Source organism: Varanus komodoensis, unplaced genomic scaffold (assembly GCF_004798865.1).
Source record: "Varanus komodoensis strain SLA01 unplaced genomic scaffold, ASM479886v1 scaffold4, whole genome shotgun sequence".
NCBI lineage: Eukaryota > Metazoa > Chordata > Lepidosauria > Squamata > Varanidae > Varanus > Varanus komodoensis.
The window spans coordinates 52678816-52690129 of record NW_025335941.1 but is presented as its reverse complement, the minus strand read 5'-3'; the positions used below and the strand labels follow the sequence as shown (position 1 = coordinate 52690129).

Genomic DNA, 11314 nt, shown 5'->3' with positions numbered 1-11314 from the left:
ACAAATCTCCCCTCGAGTTTGGTGATGCAGAATGACAGTACGGGACTGGTCCAATATCATGGCTAAGCCTGAGCTATGAATCAGTCTCTGCTTCTAATACTGCTTTTCCATGAACTCACACTATGATCTTCCAAGCTTTCAGCCTCTTTCTCTTCATTGTGCAAAGCAACAGAAAAGAACTCTTGACAACTCAACGAAGGTGGAGTCGGGGCTGTGCACCACTTAATGAAATACAGATATTAAGCATGTGATCATAAAAAGTAAGACTAGAGCCTTCCTACCGGAAAGCACTTTCTGCTTGCATATGGAAAAACATTTCCTCTGGCCCTACATTTTGTAACCACACGTTTATGGAACTTTTTTTGGCTTGTGCAAGGAAGAAGGGAGTGGATTTGGGGTGAGAGCATAAACAAAGAAAAGATTTCTTCTCCTGTTTTCTGACATGAAATATGAAAACACACATGCAAAATATTTAAAAATCATGTTTCCCATATATAGTATTATATATTTTAAAATAGCACTAGTTTTAAAATAAAATTCTATAAGGCCCAATGTTTTTGTGCATTTCACTGGTTTATTTAACAACTTTTAATAACACAACATAAAGACAGGACTAGTACGTCAAATGCTGTCTGCATACTGGGAATTTGCAGACAGTAAAGGAAAAATACAAAATGCTTAAAAATAAATTAAAAAACTGAAAAGGCATAAATGGAAATGAAGGTCTTTATTTTAAAACATTGCTTAAAAGTCACAAATTCCTCCATGGTCTCACAAGAAATTAAGGATAGTGCTGGGATATACAATTTTCTGTGGTCCCTCTCAGAATTTCAGTTCCCAAGGATACTCAGGAGAAAATCACGAGAGGGGAACCACTGCGTGTCATTACAGTATCTATCCAAACTTTTTCTTAACTGTGTATGGTGAAATCCTATTCATGTCTACTCAGAAGAAAGCACCTTTGAGTTCAGTGAGATTTCCTCCCTAGCAAGTGTGGATTGCAGGCACAGAGGAAGGAAAATACTTGGTGGTTTGTCACTGCATCCAAGTTTTCAGACAGAATCCAGTTTCCAGTATGATGTATCATGTTTAGCACACATAGGGTGGGGAACATTTTTTCTGTTAAAGGCTGCTGAGGATAAGGGCAGTGCCAGTGTTGGATGGGGCAAGAAGCAAAAGCACGCATGGCCACCCTCTTTTCTCTCCCTTTTTGTCTCGCCTTTCTTCACACACACATGCGCATACACAATCACCTTTTCCTTTCCTCCTCACTCAGTGGGCAGCTGGGGAAGGGGCCTTTTGCTCTTGTCAGAGACCTGAGCCTATCTCTTGCAGAAGGCTTTTGAAATTGAGTTAGCCACATGCAACCTTGACCCCTCAGCTGCCCATCCCTGCCTTGAGGACCACTGTTTTCCAAATTGGTTCAGCATTTTATTCAGCTCGCTTCTTGTCTGGGGCTTCTGCTTGTTTTGTTTTCTGTTGCCTTTTGAAAAAAACCAAAGTCTGGTGCTCTTTTTATTCTGGGTTTAGTTTTCAGTAAACAAAATAAAACAAAGCAAATTCTTGCATGCCCTGGCCTTTTACAGAGCATATTTGCTGCAAGGGAAGCCCCTGGGTGAGTTTAGCAGGACTTATTCCTAAGACACTGAGTGCAGCTTCCATTCTTCAGCTGCTTTTATCCTGGATCTGAATTGCCTGCTTGGACTTGTTCTATCTCCCTGTATTTTTAATATTTTTATTTCTATGTTGCTATGGAAACTATGGCAGAAGCATGGTTTATGCATGTTTTAAATAAATAAACAAACAAACAAATAAAAGTTAGTGAATGCAGATAAAAGTATAACACAGTGGAACAGTGCAGGCAGGTCAGAATGGAGGAAGGCTCCATTCCATCTGGGTCTTTGGGACTGTCTCTGTGCCAGGAGATGGAAGCCCTATCTTCACCTGTAGGATTTGGGGGGCTCCCCTGGAAAGGTGCTCTGTTCCTTTTACAAGGCACAAATTCACCTTTTGCTCTTGCGTGTTAGAGAGCAGTAGTTTTCCAGGAGCTTCCAGACAGAGGACTGCTCACATTAGCAGTCAGAAGACATTGTGCAGCTTTCCATCTTCTTTGTTAAGGAAAAAGATGGAAAAAGCAGTTTAAAAAAAAAACTTGGGTGGTTTATGAATACCAGAGACAATGTCTGAATGTTGCATAAGCCTCTTTGAAGGACACAGGGCAATGGTACCGTGACAATCTTGTCTGGAAGCTTTCTTCACTCGGCACTTGGCAAGACAGTTATTCACTGATTCTCCATGCACCTTTTAAATGTTGAAATGCCTCATAAAATGCTTCTGAATTATGAATTCCATCCCTTTTTAATTCAGTTCCAGACTGATGTACGTAGCATGATATAGTCTCATATATACATTATAAATTCAACAGCAAAGTGGCCAGAGCTTGTTCACAGAATCAAGCATCTACGTTAAAACAACAAACAAAACCCAACACCCACAATATGATTTTTCACGGGCAACCAGTTGTTCCACAGGTCAGAACCTGCTCAAATGCAATCAGCATAAGAAAACAGAGTTGGTGTTCAAGACCCGAACGATTCTCTGATTCCAGACTCCAAATTCGAACTGCAGTTGTCCATTGAAAAAGTATATATAACCTGCAAGAGCAGAAAACCTGTTAGATAAATGTGCTACTCTACAGCTACTGTTTCTTTTGTTAAAACAATTGACTATACATTGTAAAACCGCCACAGCTGGAATCATGAATTTGCTTCTGCAGGTGGGAGATTTCACTCACAGGATGCTCCCACCAGCAGATAATGGGATGACGTTTACCAGTTCCGTTTGCCTTCCATTGCTCCCCCGCAAGTCTTCCCCAGGGCAGCAGGAGGGGGACTGGTGAACATTATTGTCCTTTGGCAAGATCTCGAGATCCATGAATGGAAGGAGACTTTCTATTTCACAAAAGCCTAGTTAAAGATCCAGACTTACACTAGTTGGTCACTCATTTGTTTCTGAATACACGTCTTTGGTGCACAAATGATTTTCTGATTAAGGTGCTAGAGCAGGTCTGCACAATTTGGGAACACTGCCAGGGATGCTCTCACTGTATGCCCCAGCATGCAAGAAAGCCTACCTGGTGACCCTCTGATGTTTAGCTGCAGGTAAGAAACAGAACCAGCAGAGGGACCACCAGTCATTAGCCTTACTGGTCCTTCTGCAGACTATTCATCTGTCTGCAGAAGGACCAGGGGGAAGGATGCCGGATGGATCTGGCTCCCAACTTGAAGACTCACAAGGAAAGGCGTCCTATGGTTGGTACCCTCCCTACAGGAACTGTGGTGGATTTATTTGGCAGTGGGGATGAGGGGCAGTGACAAGAGCGCTCCAAGCAGAAGCAGCTGGCTGCATCTCTGAAAGGCATTGGTCATTGTCATATATTAAAAGAAAGGGTGAACCAAACGCCCTGATGGTGCCTTCCATGGTGGGCCACAAAAAAATAAAGCAGGGAGGGGAACATCTGCAGGCATCAGCAAAGGGTCCTGCGGGGTGCTGGCTACTGCCCTGGGATATCAGCTGCCCCATCCCTAAACACTAAAAGTAAACGCATACCATTTTTGTGGTAGGCGGCATCCACTCGGTGTCCAATCCCTGGGAAATCTTCCTCTATAAATCTAGGGTAGTCCTTGTCCATAACTTGGTTCTTTTCATCATAACTACAAGCAGAAGGAAAATAAGTAAGTAAGCAAAGCCTTGCTCATATGTAGAAAGATGTAGTACAATTCTGTTTCAAGGCCATCTACTCAATGCTGGTTACAACAAATCCACACAACAAGCATAAAATCCAGATTAAGAAAAATAACTACTGTAAAAATAAAACTACAAAACGGCAGCATTTTTGTACAAACTGCCATATGCAAGTGTCTGCTGCAAAATCTATACATTTTTACCACCTATGGCTATGTGGTTATATGTGGGATGGATGGAGGACAGAAGAAATATGCACACACAAAATGGAAGATACATGCATTTCTTTCGAAAGGGAGATCCTTAAATTGGGTGGTATTCTGCCCCACACCATTCCTCACACTCTGCAACCAAAAGGAGACAGAGTAGAATTAATCAGCTCCTCTACTGCACATACTTAAGCCTTTAGAAGTGAGTAACTTTCTTTACAAATCAGGAAATGCTAAGCAGTTAATATCTCCGAATAACCTTTCCCCCAAATACTTCTCAGGCTGGGTCCAGATTCACACATATTTGAGATTATTGGCACTTAAGGGCACAATCCTATGTATGTTTAGTTAGACAGAGAAAAGGCCTGGAGCATGCTGGGAATTGTAGGCCTTTTCTCTGTCTAAGCTTGTATAGGCTTATGAATTAAAATGGCCATGTCTAAATTAAGTTTCAGTGGGACTGCTCTAAATATGACTAATGTTTGGATGCTATCATTGTAGGGTATGATCTAATCATAGTCTGCAGCATGTTTAGGTCAGTATGCAGGTTGTCCCAGGTCATTGCAAGAGTGAAAAAGACAGAAAGAGAAGCTGAACATAATCTGACCGCTCTGGCAACAGGTGAAAACATTGCCGACATACCTCCAGTATTCTTCTCCTACAAAAAAGAGAGTTTTGCTGGTGTCGCTTATGTGGACGGCTGCATCAATTGCCTTCACAGATCGTGGCAAACCCAACTCATAGATTTTTTTCGGGTAGCCTTCTACGATATCATAGCCATTCAAAGCCCAAAATTTCTTGCCTGTGAATAAGGGTGGATAATGTATATTACTTGGAGCTGGGTGTAGATCTACTTCAACTATGTCACTTTCTCATCCTCTAAAGCCTTGAGATTATTTGCTTGACACTGGCAATTTTAGAAGGGGTGAGGCTGGCAGCAAACCCACTGTAGCAAGGGGCATGATCCAGCCAGGACTAATGGCATTTAAAAGTCCAGTTCGCTGAGCCAGGGGCACTAAAGCTTATGCTCAACAATGCCCTACAGAAAAGCAGAGGGACGTGGCGATCCTTAATCATGGCTAGCCCTGTCATTAGGCAATTGAAGCAAAGACTCCGGCGGGCAGAGGGCTGGGAGGTGGCGACGAGGGAGGTGGCACTGGAGGAGAGGGCTGTACGCTACACAGCCTACCCAATACCCCCAAGATGCTGTAAGGTTTGATGGAGGGCACTGTCCTGCTACCAGAGGTGAGGACAGATTCAAAGGCCATCACAGTCACCTTGTGCTCATGGAATGGGAGAATGCAACTCAGGCATCAAAATTTCACCCTGTGCTATACTTTGCTGCTTTCCGCCATATATATATTGCAATCATGGACAAAGTCCACTAGGAAGGGAACAATCCATGGAGATAGTTGCCTGCAAAACATGCATGGAAACAAGTGGAATAAGATTTAAAATTAAGTAGCTGTGATGCTTTTAAAAGAAGAGCATTTAAGGATGGCATTTGTATTACCCTGGTGCCTTTGTTTGTTAAAAAAAATAAACAAAAATCAATTAATTGATGAAATTATCTTTGGTTAATTTGTAGCATGGGTCTATTAACAACAACAACAACACAGAAGTGTCTCTTCAAAATTAGTGTCAGCTGCAACACGTGCATCAAAGATAAACAAATATGCCTTTTTAGAACTTGCTTTAATCATATGCACATTTCTGCATATTTAGACTTGTGGTACCTGGGAAGATGTCCCAGGGACAATAGGGTATTTTGGTTCATCTTTTCTGAGAGGGAAGGAGAGGAAGGATCAATGGATGCTCGACCTGGAGCTGGTATAGATGGTTTCCATCCCACTGCAACCAATGAGTGTGGGTGAGTAGGAATTATAAAAATAAGAATGAGGAGGACTTAGAAAAAAGAAAGATGGCACTGCACCTTCCCACCCTTAGGTAGTTGTTCCCATTCACTGACCCAATGGTTGGATTGTTGTGCTCACATCTGATTATTTGGCCAGTATTTCTTACAGCCCTTAAAAATAAAGTCAGATAAAAAGGCCAAATGAAGTCTGCAACATGAATTTGATTTTGTAATGGCTGTTTCCTCTTTCTGTTTCATGTTACAACACTCAAAAGTTTTGAGACTTTGCCTACTAAATAAGGGAATCTCCCTTCAAGCTGATTTCCACAGTTATCCTCACAATTTCCTGCCAGTGTTATCAAGTTATACGTGAAAACTTACCCCTAAATAGCAGCACATGATCCTTTTCGGGGTCTTCATAGGCAGCATCAATCTTGCCTGGAATTTCTGGCCAAAATGATTTAATTTGTACCAATTCTGCATCAACCATCTGTGGATGCAGACGCCAGAAGAACCTGTGATAGGGAGAGAAATATGGTGACTCGCATCAAAATTTAAAGATATTGAATGAGGCTTCAGATAGCACTGAAGAAATATATGAACAAATAGCATCGTCATTAAATATTCTTCATTCAAAAAGTCAAATTACAGAACCTGTTTCTTGCTATGAGTGCATTCAGCAAAGCTTGTATTGATGGGTTCACAGCAGCCTTATGCACACACATGTGCTGGTAAAACTGGGTAGGAGACTCAGGGCACATGTGCATTCCTACCCCTCAGCCCCACACCCAGCATCTCCAGGTGCTTCTACACTTCCATAGACCTTCCTGTGTGGAGCAGGAATGTCTGCAAGGAGCTCCTACTCACTTCCACAGTTACACGCCCACATAAAGTCCATGCATATCAACAAAACACCTGATATTTCATGGATGTCCCACCTATCTTTGAAGATCATCATTTCCCCACGGAGTTCTGTGATGGCATCAAGGGTCAAGTTTGCACTGCATTTCTCTGGAGTTTTGGGGTGATCAGGGTGAGGATCGTGGTCTCCTGCACCTGTGCAGGTAAATTACATGTTATGAGAGTGGCCTTGAGTTCCCCCATAGTTGAGCAAAACCTTATGTGGATGACATATGGAAGTGTTCAATATGACATGGAAAAGAAAGGCTATCAGTGAAAAGCTATCAGCAATAACTGTGGATGCAAGGTTCGATTTTTCCTTTCACCAATATATAGTACACCCTGAATACTAGCTTCAGATGCAGATAGATTTCCTAGCTTGGAGCACAGTTATACATTTGACTAGATCATTCTCATTGCTGTTTCAGGATAGCTGTGGTATGAGCACCTGTACTGGAAACAATGCATGTGATCAAAATGCATGCTATAGAAAACTAGGATAAACTTCTCCCTGATGTGCTAGCTTTTGTACATGCAATGTGTGTGTGGGGGGGTGATATGAGAGAGTATTCGGACATGCAGTTTCCACATCTGCAGTCTAAAATTAAATTCTGCACCACTGGATTAATCTGAAGGCATTGTTCAGCTTCTGAATGGACCACGGTGCATCTCAGCTGGCTTTGGTCTGAAGCTTGTTAAAAGGTGCGTTCGTATGTAACAGTTAAGGAAGGAGTCTAGAGGAAGCCATAGGTGGTGTGCAGTGAATATGCTCTATTTCAGCTATTTTAGCTATGATCATGAAATCAAAGAAAACTGAAGATTAGCCTCAATTCAAGGTTGTCCTAAGGAGGCCTCTAACACATTAAGCAGTTGTGCTTGACGAAAAGAATATGCAGGATGGCAGTGATGATTGGAGGTTTATGATGGAGTGAAGAGTTTGCCAAAATTGGCAGTAGAGATGCAGTGAGAATATGCTAGCACGTTAACAGCATATGTAAGAGATACAGGAAGATAGGTGGGGGGAGGGGGTAATATTTTAAAAGGTAAATTTAGAAAAGGTAAAATTTTAAATTGCAAACAGGACTGATAAAACTGAGAATATGTACATATGTGAAGCAGGAGGAACATTAGAAGTCTGGTATTGATTAGCATAAGTTTACATATCAGGTTCTGCAGGATCTAACACCAAGTTATGATAGAAAGTTGTGATTGTAATGTAAGGTCATATAGTGACTCCTATTTCATAGGAAGACCAACAAAATTCACTATCCAAAATTCGCTATCCAAATTCATTATCCACTGCAGAATAATATGCATACAAATAAGGACATGGCAAAGGGTGGGCATACCATAGAGAGCCTGGATTCCTTGGAAGTCGTCATCTGGAAGCAAGAAGCCAGTGTTTCCCGTGTAGGTGTAAATTGGATACATCAAAGCTCCTGGGTCCCTGGAATGCTCAAGTCCCAGTGAGTGACCGAGCTCATGGGCAGCCACAAGAAACAAGTTATATCCTAGAGAGCAACATGTAGATATGGTCATGAAAGCAATACACTTTGCATCCAATTAATGCAATTATTTTGATTTCTTCTGTGTAATATATTCAAATAGCAGCAGCCTAAACACTACTTTTGACTCACATTAAAGGAATAATATATGTCATCTAAATTAATTCATTGAGCAGCAAGAAAGTATATACGTGGATACAGAATAATAGAACCATAGAATCATAGATTAATAGAGTTGGAAGGGGCCAAGAAGGCCATTGAGTCCAACCATCTGCTCAGTACAGAACTCAGTGCAGTATGTTTCAATTTCACTGAAATCAGACTCAGGCTACCACCGTATGACATTTAACTGGGATTAAGTCCCATGGGAATTCAATGGGATACTTTCAAGTTAACATGGAGAACAACAGGGGACTGATCTGCTTAAGTGGCTGCAGCTCAGGCAACATGAGCAAGGAATAGAAGATTTTTTTAAACTATCCTATTCAGCCACTGTTTACAGTTTGTGAAATCATTCATGTGAACAAGATGAATAACACATTCTCCAGTAAAAGGGAAAGACTAGTTTCTCAACCATTCAGTAGTTAAACATTGCTTAACTTGGCAGTGGATGCTGTTTAAAACCAACAACCCACATCAAAGTAATGCAAATAATCATTGGAGCACATGTTACCCTTGGAATCAGTTGACCACAGTTCATCCTCATCAAAATGAGCATCTCCACCATAATCTGGGCCAGGAGGGAAAGCATGAGCCAACAGTCCAGAAGGTCCATCGAAGGGATAGAAGTCACCATGCTCTACAAATAATGGAAACTACAATAAATTCTACGATTTTCTTAATTTCTAATCCGGTGATGGGACAACACAACTATCCCCATTTTAAAAAAAAGCTCTTTGGTTACCTCTCCTTCCGAAGGAAATCATGATATCAGCAGTGCCACTGTGAATTCTAGTAAAATTGAGTGGTGTCACCTCCGACCAGACCTTGAAAGCCTTCCTGAATGCTCTGTCCACTTCAGACTTTTTCAGATCAGGAGTGTAATTTACAATCCTATCAGTCAAACAAAGAGGTAAACAAGGGGTTTTTGCAAACTCCAAAAACAGGCTGCAAAATATTCCTGTACTAGCACAGCAGCTTTTGTCTTTCTACTGATTATTTAGTGAGAACAAGAATACAAATACAGGCACCTTTTTGATATAGAATTGAGATTTTGGGGTTACACAGTGTTTTTATTGCTGCATTATAGTAACCTGACCTTTTTTGAAGTAACAGTGAAAGACAAAATCCACACATAATTAAGCTGGATCAGGGCTTTTGTCTTGCTTTCTAGTGCATAGGCAATTAATTGCCTAACATCCGATGTTAGTAGTGTCCTGTATTCCCCAAAATAAAGCCAGACAATTCCGCCAAAAGGACCCTGAAGGTAAAGCTAGAGATGCAAGCCTTATTTTCTTTCTTGTTTTACTGAATGCCTTCTAGCATCTCATTCGCTGAGCTCATGGATTCCTCTACTCACTTATCAGCCAAAATTTGCAAATGTATGGATCAAAGGAATTGATATCGAGCAAATGAAATATGCCCAGCAACTTATGACTTTTGTTGGTCTGAAGCTAATAATGCATCACATTAACAGTTGTCAAATGTTGCAAGATGTAACACATCTTGTTCTCATGGATGCAGATCATAACTATGGGCATGAGCTGGCTTAGGGCACATGCCAGCCAGGAAATTCTGGGATTTACAAGACTTTTTTGTATCTGAATGTGCATAGGACTGTTCCTTACGGATTGAAAAACATGATGCACATGCCTAAAGCGGTACCAAAAAACGCCCAAGCAAACCACTAAGTGTTTAAGAGATGGGTTATAACTCAATGGCAGACCATATTCCTTGCGTATTAGATGAGATCAAGGAAAAGGCTAAGACCCTACGGAGCTTCTGCCACTCTAACAGAGAGCTGCACCATGTTTCTTTACTTGATATAAAGCATTTACTTTTTCTTTATAACCAAAATGAGATATAATAATGCATGCAAATGTAATGCCATTGAAAATGGCATTGCATTGGTCGCTCTTCCTGAACCCAGTACCCTCCAGTTGTATGGGCTACAACGCTCATGAACCTTTGACATTAGACAAGCAGGCAGGTGCTGGCAGGCATAGTCCAACATATTTATATTGCGATTTATATCCTGCCTTTTTCCTCAAAGGGCTCAAGGCAGCTTACATCGTCTCTCCTCCTCCATCTTATCACCACAACAACTACCCTGTGAGGTAGGGTGGGCTGAGAGTCTGTGACTGGCCCAAAGTCACCCAGTTGGCTCCATGGCTGAGCGGGGACTAGAACCCAGATCCTCTGAGTCCCAGTCCCATGCTCTTAACCACTACCCCACACTGGCTCTCAACACATCTGGACAACATCTGAAAGCTGGCAAAGGCACTGTGTGTTGGCATTGCATGGAATTACACCAGCATCAAAGTTTGGGAATGGGACCTAGGAACAGGGATCTTACCTGTATGTTAAGTTATTGTGGGACCACTTCAGCTTTCGAGGGAAAAAGTTGTATTCCCCCACATCAGGAACTCCACATCTGGGCTGTTGCATTAACTCATATGTTTCTTCATCTAGCTTGCCTGTGACTTCCAGTCCAAAGAAGGCCTGCATTTCTCGAAGTTTGGAAGCAACGCTATCAGCTGATGCCTTCAGTATGCCAGCAGGATTGGACCGGAGGTTGTAATGAGTCTTTAGATAACGCTACAAAGAAAACCAACAATATTTAGACTTCTCGTGTGGTACTGAAAAGTCCTGTACTACAGCTACTAGTACTACTTTGCAAGCCGATGTGAGCACAAAGTCAGGGTTCTTCCCCAAACAGCTTACAAGCTATGCTTTAACAGAGGGGAAAAGCAGCAGAGTCAAGGGAGGAAGACAGAGGGAATCAAGCAATCATCTGTAGAAAGAGAGCTATACTGTACCTCTGCAAACTCATAATCTTGCTTGGTGAACTCATCGCTTTCTGACTCGTCTGACATTGGAAGCCTAAAGCACCAAGAGATGCCCAGCAGGAGCACAAAGGTAGCTGCAGAGCTTAGGGACAT

The 11314-nt window shown here is 41.8% G+C and overlaps 1 protein-coding gene across 1 annotated transcript; it reads right to left on the bottom strand.

Moving 5' to 3' along the window:
• Nucleotides 1-2553: 2553 nt before the first annotated feature.
• LOC123029251 (collagenase 3-like) lies at nt 2554-11314 on the bottom strand. The gene is made up of 10 exons (XM_044441948.1): nt 11192-11314; nt 10729-10970; nt 9118-9266; nt 8887-9012; nt 8058-8219; nt 6747-6864; nt 6190-6323; nt 4596-4755; nt 3610-3713; nt 2554-2654 (listed from the first exon to the last, which is right to left on the bottom strand). The coding sequence occupies exons 1-10, from the start codon at nt 11312-11314 to the stop codon at nt 2554-2556; spliced, it is 1419 nt and encodes a 472-aa protein (XP_044297883.1).

Bases quoted from the DNA above. Each gene is read 5' to 3' on its own strand.
- LOC123029251 (XM_044441948.1), bottom strand. From the start codon at position 11,314: ATGTCCCTAAGCTCTGCAGCTACCTTTGTGCTCCTGCTGGGCATCTCT. The intron at 6,865-8,057 runs GTATGCCCACCC...TTACCTGCACAG, and splicing joins AGGAATCCAGGCTCTCTATG to GTGCAGGAGACCACGATCCT. The intron at 2,655-3,609 runs GTATGCGTTTAC...CTGCTCTTGCAG, and splicing joins TGCCGCCTACCACAAAAATG to GTTATATATACTTTTTCAAT.